A 15171-nucleotide genomic window follows, 5' to 3' on the forward strand; every position below is an offset into this window, starting at 1 on the left:
ATCGGTGCCTTTAGAAGAGAAAGGGAGAAGGGAGAAAATTGGATTGAAGGGGTGCAGGAAGGGGAGGAAAGAATTAATGTTCTGGAACAGAATTTTCTGCCGCTCACCTGCAGTAACCACAAAGCCTCACCAGGTGGTGAAGATGGTTTTGGAGTGAGAGACAGCAGTGAATAGAGGCTGCAGAATGAGCTCTGTGCAAAGGTGGGGAAGACTCACTGGGACACGCGTGACAGGAAGGGAGCAAGCTCCTCTTGGGATCCAAAGGCGTTTCCAGCGGGTGATTGGTTGGATAGCTGCCAAGGCTCGAGGGTGTGAGGCAGGGACAGCAAATTGAATGAGTTTTACAGGAAATGATATTGGAAACCTGCCTGCTGGCTGCAGGAACTTTCTCTTGTTGGAAAGAAGGCAGAGCAAAGGAGTGCGATAAATTCAAAAGGTACGCATACAACCTCCTGAGTTTTGAATTCAGGTGAAACAATCGGGGTGAAATCAACCGTGAGCAAATCCATGTATAGTCTGAGCTTAATAAGAGGCCAACAATTAGACGTGGAGGTTTCTGCAGACTGGTATGTGTTTGATCCCTTTCTCAACAAACTCTTCAAATTACCTCAACGTCAGAAGAAAAACCACACAAAGGAATTCAGTGGCCTTTTTTCTCTTCCGGCCTTTTAAGGTTACTCAATTGCAATTTGTTGATGTTTCATGTAAAATGTGATGTTTGTAGTGTGACAAATGCTGTCAAAACTTTGCATATAAACAAATAACTTAAAATATATATACAGTGGATCTGCGAACATAAAGTGATATATATATATATCACTTTATTATGGGATATGGGCGTCGCTGGCAAGGCCGGCATTTATTGCCCATTTCCAGTTGCTCTGAGAAGATGGAAGTGGGTCTTTTTCTTAAACTGCTGCAACCTATATCTTTCTAGCAGTTTGATACAACTGAATGGTTTGCTAGGCCACTTCAGAGGGCAATTAAGAAAGAGTCAACCACGTAGGTGTGGGCCTGGAGTCACATACAGGCCAGACCGGGGAAGGACGACAGGTTTCCTCCCCTCAAGAACATGAGTGAACCAGTTGGGTTTTTACAACAATCCAATAGCTTCATGGTCACTTTTACTGATACCAAGTTTATTTATTTCCAGGTTTTTTAAAACTGGGTTCAAATGACCAAACTGCCATGGTGGGATTTGAACTCATGGAGGGGAGGGTCTGGGGAGGGGGGGTTAAATTGATATATTTTCAAAACATGACCCCAACCCGCCGCAAACGCACCTACTTCCAGTTTAACAGTGATGGGTTTGGGGGCGTCCAACCAACCCGTTCTGGAGAGGCGGGTCTGTCATTATAATATGTAAATGAGGCTCTGTTCCTCAGATTTTGGGAGCCAATTGAACTTAATGGCTGCGGACCAGGTTTCCCAGGGCTCGGGAAACCCGGCAGCTAAAGGGAGGTTAGAATAATAGAATCGTTACAGCACAGAAGGAGGCCATTCAGCCCATCGAGCCCATGCCGGCTCTTTGTAAGAGCAATCCAGTTAATCCCATTCTCCCGCCCTTTCCCCGTAGCCGTGCAAATTTTTTCCATTCAAGTATTTATCCAATTCCCTTTTGAAAGCCACGATTGAATCTGCCTCCACCACTCCTTCAGGGAGCGCATTCCAGGTCATAGCTATACGCTGTGTAAAAAGGTTTTTCCCCATGTCACCTTTGGTTCTTTTGCCAATCACCTTAAATCTGTGTCCTCTGATTCTCGACCCTTCCACCAAAGTTTCTCTTTATTTACTTTAACTAAACCCTTCATGATCTTGAACACCTCTATCAAATCTCATCTCAACCTTCTCTGCTCAAAGGAGAACAAACCCAGCTTCTCCAGTCTATTCACATAACTGAAGTCCCTCATCCCTGGAACCATTCTAGTAAATCTTTTCTGCACCCTCTTGAAGGCCTTCACAGCCTTCCTAAAGTACGGTGCCCAGAATTGGACATAATACTCCAGTTGTGGCCAAACCAGTGTTTTATAAAGGTTCATCATGACTTCCTTGTTTTTGTACTCTATGCCTCTATTTATAAAGCCCAGGATCCCGTATGCTTTTTTAGCCTTTCTCAACCTGTCCTGCCACCTTCAAAAATTTGTACACATATACCCCTGGGTCTCTCTGTTCCTACACCCCCTTTAGAATTGTACCCTTTAGTTTATATTGCCTCTCCTCGTTCTTCCTGCCAAAATGTATCATTTCGCATTTCTCTGTCAAATTTCATCTGCCGTGTGTCCGCCCATTCCACCAGCCTGTCTGTGTCCTCTTGAAGTCTATCGCTGTTGACTACACTTTCAAGTTTTGTGTCATCTGCAAATTTTGAAATTGGACCCTGTCCAAGTCATTAATATATATATAAAAAAAAGCAGTGGTCCTAGTACCAATCACTGGGGAACACCACTGTATAGCTTCCTCCAGTCCGAAAAACAACTGTTCACCACTACTCTCTGTCTCCTGTCAATCAGCCAATTTCATATCCATGCTGCCACTGCCCCTTTTATTCCATGGGTTTCAATTTTGCTGACAAGCCTATTATGTGGCACTTTATCAAACGCCTTTTGAAAGTCCATATACACAACATCAACCGCATTGCCCTCATCTACCCTCTCTGTTACCTCATCAAAAAATTCAATCGAGTTAGTTAAACACAATTTGCTTTTAACAAATCCATGCTGGCTTTCCTTTATTAATCCATACTTATCCAAGTGACAGTTAATTTTGTCCCGGATTATCGTTTCTAAAAGCTTCCCCAGCACTGAGGTTAAACTGACTGGCCTGTAATTGCTGGGTTTATCCTCACACCCTTTTTTGAGCAACAGTGTAACATTTGCAATTTTCCAGTCCTCTGGCACCACCCCCATATCTAAGGAGGATTGGAAGATTATGGCCAGCATCTCTGCAATTTCCATCCTTGCTTCCCTCAGCAATCTAGGATGCATCCCATCCGGACCAGGTGACTTATCTACTTTAAGTACAGCCAGCCTTTCTAGTTCCTCCTCTTTATCAATTTTTAGCCCATCCAGTATCTCAACTACCTCCTCTTTTACTCGGACTTTGGTAACATTTTTTCTTTCGTTCATGGGATGTGGGCGGCGCTGGCAAGGCCAGCATTTATTGCCTATCCCTAATTGCCCTTGAGAAGGTGGTGGTGAGCCGCCTTCTTGAACCGCTGCAGTCCGCGTGGTGAAGGTTCTCCCACAGTGCTGTTAGGAAGGGAGTTCCAGGATTTTGACCCAACGACGATGAAGGAACGGCGATATATTTCCAAGTCGGGATGGTGTGTGACTTGGAGGGGAACGTGCAGGTGGTGTTGTTCCAATGTGCCTGCTGCCCTTGCCCTGCTAGGTGGTAGAGGTCATGGGTTTGGGAGGTGCTGTCAAAGAAGCCTTGGCGAGTTGCTGCAGTGCATCCTGTAGATGGTACACACTGCAGCCATGGTGCGCCGGTGATGAAGGGAGTGAATGTTTAGGGTGGTGGATGGGGTGCCAATCAAGCAGGCTGCTTTGTCCGGGATGGTATTGAGCTTCTTGAGTGCTGTTGGAGCTACACTCATCTAGGCAAGTGGAGAGTATTCCATCACACTCCTGACTTATGGCTTGTAGATGGTGGAAAGGCTTTGGGGAGTCAGGAGGTGAGTCACTCGCTGCAGAATATCTGACCTGCTCTTGTAGCCACAGTATTTATATGGCTGGTCCAGTTAAGTTTCTGGTCAATGGTGACCCCCAGGATGTTGATGGTGGGGGATTTGGCAATGGTAATATCGTTGAATGTCATGGGGAGGTGGTTAGACTCTTTCTTGTTGGAGGTCATTCCCTGGCACTTGTCTGGCACGAATGTTACTTGCCACTTATGAGCCCAAGCCTGGGTGTTGTCCAGGTCTTGCTGCATGTGGGCATGGACTGCTTCATTATCTGAGGGGTTGCGAATGGAACTGAACACTGTGCAATCATCAGCGAACATCCCCATTTCTGACCTTATGATGGAGGGAAGGTTATTGATGAAGCAGCTGAAGATGGTTGGGCCTAGGTCACTGCCCTGAGGAACTCCTGCAGCAATGTCCTGGGGCTGAGATGATTGGCCTCCAACAACCACTACCATCTTCCTTTGTGCTAGGTATGACTCCAGCCACTGGAGAGTTTTCCCCCTGATTCCCATTGACTTCAATTTTACTAGGGCTCCTTGGTGCCACACTCGGTCAAATGCTGCCTTGATGTCAAGGGCAGTCACTCTCACCTCACCTCTGGAATTCAGCTCTTTTGTCCATGTTTAGACCAAGGCTGTAATGAGGTCTGGAGCAGAGTGGTCCTGGATGAACCCAAACTGAGCATCGGTGAGCAGGTTATTGGTGAGTAAGTGCCACTTGATAGCACTGTCGATGACACCTTCCATCACTTTGCTGATGATCGAGAGTAGACTGATGGGGCGGTAATTGGCCGGATTGGATTTGTCCTGCTTTTTGTGGACTCGACATACCTGGGCAATCATCCACATTATCGGGTAGATGCCAGTGTTGTAGCTGTACTGAAACAGCTTGGCTAGAGGCGCAGCTAGTTCTGGAGCACAAATCTTCAGCACTACAGCCGGGATGTTGTTGGGGCCCATAACCTTTTCTGTATCCAGTGCACTCAGCCGTTTCTTGATATCACATGGAGTGAATTGAATTGGCTGAAGCCTGGCTTCAGTGTACCTGGGTGTTACAGATGACAGTGCCTGGGTATTATTGTGTTACAGGGGGCAATATCTGGATATCCCTGTATTACAACGGACAGTACCTGGGTATCACTGTGTTACAGGGGACAGTACCTGGGTATCACTGTGTTACAGGGGACAGTACCTGGGTATCACTGTGTTACAGGGGACATTACCTGGGTATCACTGTGTTACAGGGGACAGTACCTGGGTATCACTGTGTTACAGGGGACATTACCTGGGTATCACTGTGTTACAGGGGACAGTATCTGGGTGTCACTCTGTTACAGCAAACAGTGTGTCACTGTGTCATAGTGGGGATATCAGGAGGAGGCCGAGATGGATCATCCACTCGGCACTTCTGGCTGAAGATGGTTGCAAATGCTTCAGCCTTGTCTTTTGCACTCACGTGCTGGACTTTGCCAACATTGAGGATGGGGATGTTCACGGAGCCTCCTCCTCCCGTTAGTTGTTTAATTGTCCACCACCATTCACAACTGGATGCGGCAGGACTGCAGAGCTTTGATCTGATCCGTTGGTTGTGGAATCGCTTAGCTCTGTCTGTAGCATGTTGCTTCTGCTGTTTAGCATGCGTGTAGTCCTGAAGTGTAGCTTCACCAGGTTGGCATCTCATTTTTAGGTACGCCTGGTGCTGCTCCTGGCATGCTCTTCTACACTCCTCATTGAACCAGGGTTGATCCCCTGGCTTGTTGGTAATGGTAGAGTGAGGAATATGCCGGGCCATGAGGTTACAGATTGTGCTGGAATACAATTCTGCTGCCGTTGATGGCCCACAGCACCTCATGGATGCCCAGTTTTGAGCTGCTAGATCTGTTCTGAATCTATCCCATTTAGCACGATGGTAGTGCCACACAACACGTTGGATGGTGTCCTCAGTGTGAAGACGGGACTTCGTCTCCACAAGGACTGTGCGGTGGTCACTCCTACCAATACTGTCATGGACAGATGCATCTGCGACAGGTAGGTTGGTGAGGACGAGGTCAAGTAGGTTTTTCCCTCGTATTGGTTCACTCACCACCTGCCATAGGCCCAGTCTGGCAGCTGTGTCCTTGGTAAAGACAGATGCAAAGTACTCATTTAGTACCTCAGCCATGCCCTCTGCCTCCATGAGTAGATCTCCTTTTTGGTCCCTAATCAGCCCCACACCTCCTCTTACTACCCGTTTACTATTTATATGCCTATAGAAGACTTTTGGATTCCCTTTTATGTTAGCCGCCAGTCTATTCTCATACTCTCTCTTTGCCCCTCTTATTTCCTTTTTCACTTCTCCGCTGTACTTTCTATAGTCAGTCTGGTTCTCACTTGTGTTATCAACCTGACATCTGTCATACGCCCCCTTTTTCTGCTTCATCTTACTCTCTATATCTTTTGGCATCCAGGGAGTTCCGGCTTTTGTTGCCCTACCTTTCCCCCTCATGGGAATGTACCTAGACTGTACCCGAACCATCTTCTCTTGAAAGGCTGCCCATTGTTCAACTACAATTTTGCCTGCCAATCTTTGATTCCACCTAATACTGTACTATTTCTTACTCCAGTGCTATCTGTCTCTCCCAATCCTTTGTGCACCTTGTTTCTCCTTTCCAATGCTACATCCTGGTGCCCATCCCACTGCCAAATTAGTTTTTACCCTCCCCTACAGCGCTAGTGAACCTCCCCACGAGACATTGGTCCCAGCTCTGTTGAGGTGCAACCAGTCTGTCTTAATCAGGTCCCTCCTGCCCCAGAACTGGTCCCAATGCCCCAAGAATCTGAAGTCCCTAGCCGTGCATTAACCTGCCTTATCTTCCTATTTCTGTACTCACTAGTGGTGTAGCACTGGGAGTAATCCAGAGATTACTGCCTTTGAGGTCCTGCTTTTCAACTTCCTCCTTAACTCCTGAAACTCTGACCCGAGGAACTCATCCCTTTCCTTTTCTATGTCGTTGATACCCACTGTCAGATCCAGCAGAAAAGTGCATTTTCAGCACTGCTTGTGGGCCAGGTGGAGCAAGAGTGCTTCCCCTGGCCCCTCAAGCACAACTTCTGCCATGATCTCTCCCCCCGTGATCTCTCCCCCCGTGATCTCTCCCCCCGCGATCTCTCTCCCCCCCGCGATCTCTCTCCCCCCCGCGATCTCTCTCCCCCCGTGATCTCTCCCCCCGTGATCTCTCCCCCCGCGATCTCTCCTCCCCGTGACCTCCCCTCCCCGCGATCTCTCCTCCCCGTGACCTCCCCTCCCCGCGATCTCTCCCCCGCGATCTCTCCCCCCCGCGATATCTCTCCCCGCCGCGATCTCTCTCCCCCCCGCGATCTCTCTCCCCCCGCGATATCTCTCCCCCGCGATCTCTCTCCCCCCGTGATCTCTCCCGCCGTGATCTCTCCCCCCGCGATCTCTCCTCCCCGTGACCTCCCCTCCCCGCGATCTCTCCCCCGCGATCTCTCCCCCCGCGATATCTCTCCCCGCGCGATATCTCTCCCCCACGCGATATCTCTCCCCCGCGATCTCTCTCCCCCCGAGATCTCTCTCCCCCCGCAATCTCTCTCCCCCCGCGATATCTCTCCCCCCGCGATCTCTCTCCCCCCGCGATATCTCTCCCCCCGTGATCTCTCCCCCCGCGATCTCTCTCCCCCGCGATCTCTCCCCCGCCGCGATCTCTCTCCCCCGCGATCTCTCCCCCCGCGATCTCCCCCCCGCGATCTCTCTCCCCCGCAATCTCTCCCCCCGCGATCTCTCCCCCGCGATCTCTCCCCCCGCGATCTCTCCCCCCGCGATCTCTCTCCCCCCACGATCTCTCCCCCCCCGCGATCTCTCTCCCTCCGCGATCTCTCTCCCCCGCGATATCTCTCCCCCCGCGATCTCTCTCCCCCCGCGATCTCTCTCCCCCCGCGATATCTCTCCCCCCTGATCTCTCCCCCCGCGATCTCTCCCCCCGCGATCTCCCCCCCGCGATCTCTCTCCCCCGCGATCTCTCCCCCCGCGATCTCTCCCCCCGCGATCTCTCCCCCCGTGATCTCTCCCCCCGCGATATCTCTCCCCCCGTGATCTCTCCTCCCCGTGATCTCTCCTCCCCGTGATCTCTCCCCTCCGCGATCTCTCCTCCCCCGCGATCTCTCCCCTCCGCGATCTCTCCCCTCCGCGATCTCTCCCCTCCGCGATCTCTCCTCCCCCGCGATCTCTCCCCCTGCGATCTCTCCCCCCCCTGCGATCTCTCCCCCCCCGCGATCTCTCCTCCCCACGATATCTCTCTGCCCGTGATCTCCCCTCCGTGATCTCCCCTCCCCGCGATATCTCTCCGCCCGTGATCTCCTCCCCCCGCGATCTCTCCCCCCGCGATATCTCTCCGCCCGTGATCTCTCCCCTCCGCGATCTCTCCTCCCCCGCGATCTCTTCCCCCCCGCGATCTCTCCCCCCCCCGCGATCTCTCCCCTCCGTGATCTCCCCTCCCGCGATCTCTCCCCCTGCGATCTCTCCCCCTGCGATCTCTCCCCCTGCGATCTCTCCGCCCCCGCGATCTCTCCCCCCCCGCGATCTCTCCTCCCCGCGATCTCTCCTCCCCGCGATATCTCTCCGCCCGTGATCTCCCCTCCGTGATCTCCCCTCCCCATGATCTCCCCTCCGTGATCTCCCCTCCCCGCGATCTCTTCCCCCCGTGATCTCCCCTCCCCGCGATATCTCTCCGCCCGTGATCTCCTCCCCCCGCGATCTCTCCCCCCGCGATATCTCTCCGCCCGTGATCTCCCCTCCGTGATCTCCACTCCCCGCGATCTCTTCCCCCCGATCTCTCCCCCGCGATCTCTTCCCCCCGCGATCTCTCTCCCCCGCGATCTCTTCCCCCCCGATATCTCTCCTCCCCGTGACCTCTCCTCCCCGTGATCTCTCCCCCTGCGATATCTCTCCCCCCGCGATATCTCTCCCCCCGCAATATCTTTCCCCCGCGATATCTCTCCCCCGCGATATCTCTCCCCCGCGATATCTCTTCCCCCGCGATATCTCTCCCCCGCGATATCTCTTCCCCCGCGATATCTCTCCCCCGCGATATCTCTCCCCCGCGATATCTCTCCCCCGCGATATCTCTCCCCCGCGATATCTCTCCCCCGCGATATCTCTTCCCCCGCGATATCTCTCCCCCGCGATATCTCTCCCCCTCCGTGATCTCTCCTCCTGCGATCTCTCCCCCCCCCCCCCCCCCGCCGCAAACTCTCCCCCTGCGAACTCTCCCCCCGCGATTTCTGTCCATCCTCCCCCATGAGCACTCCCTCCCTCCGCTCTGAGCAACCCCGCCTCCCCCCCCCCCCCCCATCAACCTCTGATCACTTTGATTGCCGGGGACTATCCCCGGCTGCTGCCTTCTACAGCAGGCTTTCTCACCCGGCTGCCATCCAGCCTTCGATCTGTCCGGCTGCTGGGCGGGAAACAAATTCTATTGAGGTCCTGCCATTAAATTTGGCTGGATCTCCGCCTTCCCGGTAGTTCCTGGTCACCCAGCCTCTGACACCACCTTCGCTCCCTCCCCGCCTCCCCGTAAACATCGGGACCACGTTCTCTGGATTATTTGTCCAGGCCTCTAGATTACTAGTCCAGTAATATAACCATTATACTGCTACATAATATGGCATGTGTAAAAACTAATACACACACCCTAAATGGTCAACATCTCCAATATACCCACCCTTACATTGTCAATACCTCAAATATACCCAGCCTTACATTGTCAACACCTCAAATATACCCATCCTTACATTGTCAACACCTCAAATATACCCATCCTTACATTGTCAACACCTCAAATATACCCATCCTTACATTGTCAACACCTCAAATATACCCATCCTTACATTGTCAACACCTCAAATATACCCATCCTTACATTGTCAACACCTCAAATATACCCATCCTTACATTGTCAACACCTCAAATATACCCATCCTTACATTGTCAACACCTCAAATATACCCATCCTTACATTGTCAACACCTCAAATATACCCATCCTTACATTGTCAACACCTCAAATATACCCATCCTTACATTGTCAACACCTCAAATATACCCATCCTTACATTGTCAACACCTCAAATATACCCATCCTAACATTGTCAATACCTCGAATATACACACCTTTACATTGTCAATACCTCAAATATACACATCCTTACATTGTCAACACCTCAAATATACCCATCCTAACATTGTCAATACCTCGAATATACACATCTTTACATTGTCAATACCTCGAATATACACATCTTTACATTGTCAATACCTCAAATATACACATCCTTTCATTGTCAATACCTCAAATATACACGTCCTTTCATTGTCAACACCTCAAATATACCCATCCTTTCATTGTCAATACCTCAAATATACCCATCCTTACATTGTCAACACCTCAAATATACACATCCTTACATTGTCAATACCTCAAATATACACATCCTTACATTGTCAATACCTCAAATATACCCATCCTTACATTGTCAATACCTCAAATATACACATCCTTACATTGTCAACACCTCAAATATACACATCCTTACATTGTCAATACCTCAAATATACCCATCCTTACATTGTCAATACCTCAAATATACCCATCCTTACATTGTCAACACCTCAAATATACACATCCTTACATTGTCAACACCTCAAATATACCCATCCTTACATTGTCAACACCTCAAATATACACATCCTTTCATTGTCAATACCTCAAATATACCCATCCTTACATTGTCAATACCTCAAATATACCCATCCTTACATTGTCAACACCTCAAATATACCCATCCTTTCATTGTCAATACCTCAAATATACCCATCCTTACATTGTCAACACCTCAAATATACCCATCCTTTCATTGTCAATACCTCAAATATACACATCTTTACATTGTAAACACCTCGAATATACACATCCTTACATTGTCAACACCTCAAATATACCCATCCTTTCATTGTCAATACCTCAAATATACACATCTTTACATTGTAAACACCTCGAATATACACATCCTTACATTGTCAACACCTCAAATATACCCATCCTTTCATTGTCAATACCTCAAATATACCCATCCTTACATTGTCAACACCTCAAATATACACATCCTTTCATTGTCAATACCTCAAATATACACATCTTTACATTGTCAACACCTCGAATATACACATCCTTACATTGTCAACATCTCAAATATACAACAATGCTTTGCATTTATATAGCGACTTTATCATAGAAAGATGTCTTTTATGCCATTTCCACTGTGTTTCTGCAGATCTTCCACCAAAGCAGACGATCGGGTGCACCACTGCGGAGTTAATGGTGTATGTCTCCATGTAGCTGTGTGTGTACATGTCCATCTCATCTAGGCGTCTTTGGGGACGGGAAGGGGAGTGTGTCCTAACCTTCGTATCCATTACTGTTCTACTTTCTCCCTTTTTCTCAGATGGATTTCGTTCCCAAAATCCTTAGCCTGGCCGCAACAATTTACTCTCACTTTGGAACGGTGAAGATGAACAAGAGGCAGTGTCAGCGCCTGCGCTCTCGGATTGAGATGCTGATGACATCGGTGCAAATGATGCAGTACATGAAGATCCCAGAGAAGCAAAACTTCATCAGCAAGGTCCTGAAAGAGCTGGAAGTGACGTTAGAAAACGCGGAGAGCCTGGTGGGGAGCTTCACCAGATTGGGGACCATCAAGAAGATCGTGAAGGCTTCGGGCATCCATGACAAATTCGAACACATCAACGACCGTCTGAATGACGCGGCACAGCACCTGATGATGATCCTACAGATCAGCATCTCCCAAACACAGAGTGCTTTTAAAGAGGAGACCCGGAAAGAGGAGGACTTGGGGGATCGAGAGCAGGATGAAAAGTCTCTGAAGGAATTCTTCGAAGTGGTGAAGGAAGGTAATGGCTAGCGTGAGGGCCAGTAATGAGACCAGGTCGCAGTCCTCAAATTATAGCCCCTACAGACTAGATTTATCCCCAAGTAATAGTCCCACAGATTAAGTCCCACCTGAGGTTATGCTCCCCCTTGGGCTATTGCCCCGCAAATTGGACTCCCTCCTAAGTTCTACCCCCCCCCCCCTTCCATGTTTTTCTTCATTCCTCTCTCTGGTTAAACTTCCCTCACTGGCTGTAGTTCACTTTCCCCGGATTATTCCCAGCTGCTTGATGAGGACAGGGAGGCAGAAAGTGTATACGAATAAATCCAATGTAATTCCATTGGCTTCAACGGAGAGTAAAACTCGGTGTGGGGGGGGGTGAAACGGGAGGCCAGTCCGATTCCGTCAGCTTCCCGCCGGGCGTGGTTAGGTTAAAATCACCCCCAGAGTTAGCAACATCCTTCTTCCAGATCATTTATAGAACTGTTTCAGCACTGAGCTCTACAGGACCCCACACATTCCTCCCTCCACCCCACCATTTACTCAGCCCCTCTGTTTCCTGTCTGTTACTCTGGGGATTGATGATGTTACCCTGAGATATTACAACTGTTACTCTGGGGATTGATGATGTTACCCTGAGATATTACAACTGTTACTCTGGGGATTGATGATGTTACCCTGAGATATTACAACTGTTACTCTGGGGATTGATGATGTTACCCTGAGATATTACAACTGTTACTCTGGGGATTGATGATGTTACCCTGAGATATTACAACTGTCACTCTGGGAGAAATTCTAACTTTTCTGTAAACCGGATCCCCGCAGATCTGCCTGACGACTGTGATGGCTCAGCAATCCTGGAGGAGATGAAAGCCGACATTAAAGAGATCAAGACCATGATGATATCCAGTGAGTAACATCAAGCCTGTGTGCACAGGCGGTGGATCCCGTTTGTAACAGCCGGGGGGGGGGGGGCGGTGATTACACCATGACAGTATACAAGACAGACTCAATGGACCGGCTAGCCTTTTCTCGGTCTTCGATTCCATATGTTCTGAAACTGACAGTGTCTCTTCTCCTGCCCGATTGCATCAGGCAGCCACATTTTTGTTTGATAACGTTCCTGTGAAGTGCCTTGGGATGTTTTACTACATTAAAGGCGCTATATAAATGCAGGTTGTTGTTGTTGTTGTTGTTGTGTGGCAGCACTCATTGCTGTTCTACAGCTTGCTCCTGTTTTGGTTGCAAAAGAGGTTAAAGACTAAATTCAGTGATGCCGTGTTTCCCGGTGCCCCTTAACACTATAGAGTCCGTTCTGTGACCCACGATCCCGTCGAGTGAGATTCTGCACCATGGATGCAGCTTTGCTTAATGTAATTCATTGAATTGAGTTCTGTATGCAGTTATGTTGCACACGTGCACACTAGTTTAGAGTACTGCAGATATCCACGCGTGCACACACACACACAGGAACACGCCAACACCTACCCCGACACACACACATACATAGAAAGCTACCCCAACTTCCGTTAAACACACCTACCTGTGCAGCACATACCCATACCTCCCCATACACATACTCTCACACAGATACACCCACACCTACCCACACACACACTCCCCCCATACACCCATGTACCTATCTGCACACACCTACTCACAGATGCACATATACACACCTACCCGCAGATCCACGTACACTCACCTATGCACATGCGCGGACACACATACACCTACCCACAAATACACATACACACACCTACCCACACACACAGACACACACATACACCTACCCACAAATACACATACACACCCCTACCCACACACAGATACACTTAAACACACCTACCCACACTCACAGATAGATACACACACACACACACACACACTGTCACACATACCTATCCACAGATACACATACAATCATTTGCTTCCTCTGTACTTTTCCACTCCTCACTCAGCTCCAGGCAACCACTACAAATATTAAACAAAATTAATCTTTGGCATTGATGGTTTGCAAACTACTGTTCAGACGGACTTTAAGTGCAATTATTATCATGTCTCATTATTTAAACCCATTTAATGTGAAAGCAGATGGTCCACAGCTCCCCACTGACTTGGTCTGTAGATGTACTGACCGGCATGGAACTGAGCCATACAGACCAGGAAGGTCCCAGGTTCAATTCCTAGTCTGTGCTGAGTTAGTTGATCTCAGTGGGATGGACAGTAAAGGTGTTACAATAGGCAGTAATGGGAGGGGAGCACTCGGCCAGACATAATTGTCCCAATGAGATCAGTGAAGGTTATCGCACTTACGGAGAGGAGTGGAGAGACATGGGAGAAAATATATATTTTTTAAAGATTTAGATATACTCTGTGCGAGCTGCCCTGTATCTTTGGTGACAAGCTGTCAGCTGGAGGGAACTTCGCCTTAAGGAAACTTCTCAATGCACCCTATTTTAAACATGGTAGACTGCTTTACATCAGAGCTCTCCTCACAATCTCCCTCCCTCAGATAGATCGTTCCAGATTGTGATTCTATTAGGATTACTGATCCAAACTTTACATTCTTACTTAGCTGCCTACCTTGGTGTAGTGCTATCTCTTGATTATAAGAACATAAGAACACATAAGAAATAGGAGAACACATAAGAAATAGGAGCAGGAGTAGGCCGTCCGGCGCCTCGAGCCTGCTCCGCCATTCAACAAGATCATGGCTGATCTTCTACCTCAACGCCATTTTCTTGCGCTATCCCCATATCCCTTGATGCCTTTAATATCTAGGAATCTATCGATCTCTGTTTTGAATGTACTCAATGACTGAGCCTCCACAGCCCTCTGGGGTAGAGAATTCCAAAGATTCACCACCCTCTGAGTGAAGAAATGTCTCCTCATCTCAGTCCTAAATGACCTACCCTTTATTCTGAGACTGTGACCCCTGGTTATAGACTGCCAGCCAAGGGAAACATCCTCCTTGCATCTACCCTGTCGAGCCCTGTAAGAATTTTGTATGTTTCAATGAGATCACCTCTCATTGTTCTAAACTCTAGAGAATACAGGCCTAGTCTACTCAATCTTCCTTATACAACAATCCCGCCATCCCAAGAATCAGTCTGGTGCACCTTCGTTGCACTCCCTCTACGGCAAGTATATCCTTTCTTAGGTAAAGAGACCAAAATTGTACCCAATACTCCAGGTGCAGTCTCACCAAGGCCCTATATAATTTATATACAATATATACAATTTGCTTACATTTCCATCAGTGCAAGAGAGAGTGAGAATTCACTGTCTACATAGGTAATTGCAGTTTAGGACTTACGATGTATATGTGGCTCTGACCCCCTCATCCTCCTCCCCACACACCTGACTCCCTATGGATGCTTACTTCCAATTCACCATCTCTGCTCATTTGATACTGACCCTCTCCTTGCTATCTCAGGGCACAGCCCTAGTTACCATATAATCCTTGACAGACTTTATCACTACAAAGCCTACAGGTGCAGTCATATATTCATCTGTTATACATTGTGAAAGCTAGAAT

The 15171-nt window shown here is 48.7% G+C and overlaps 1 protein-coding gene across 2 annotated transcripts in view; it reads left to right on the forward strand.

Annotated features, from left to right (window-relative positions):
* The window catches only part of LOC137333517 (mixed lineage kinase domain-like protein), a 38810-nt gene that overhangs the window by 380 nt on the left and 23259 nt on the right, over positions 1-15171 (forward strand). Inside the window, exons 1-3 of one of the 2 annotated variants that reach the window (XM_067997709.1) lie at positions 380-436; positions 11184-11649; positions 12456-12539. In XM_067997709.1, the coding sequence (XP_067853810.1) occupies positions 11184-11649; positions 12456-12539 (550 nt within the window). In that variant the 5' untranslated portion in view covers positions 380-436. Of the gene's footprint in view, positions 1-379; positions 437-11183; positions 11650-12455; positions 12540-15171 lie in introns of those variants that run through there. The other variant, XM_067997708.1, reaches the window with a different exon arrangement.

Source organism: Heptranchias perlo, chromosome 16 (genome assembly GCF_035084215.1).
Source record: "Heptranchias perlo isolate sHepPer1 chromosome 16, sHepPer1.hap1, whole genome shotgun sequence".
NCBI classification, from domain to species: domain Eukaryota; kingdom Metazoa; phylum Chordata; class Chondrichthyes; order Hexanchiformes; family Hexanchidae; genus Heptranchias; species Heptranchias perlo.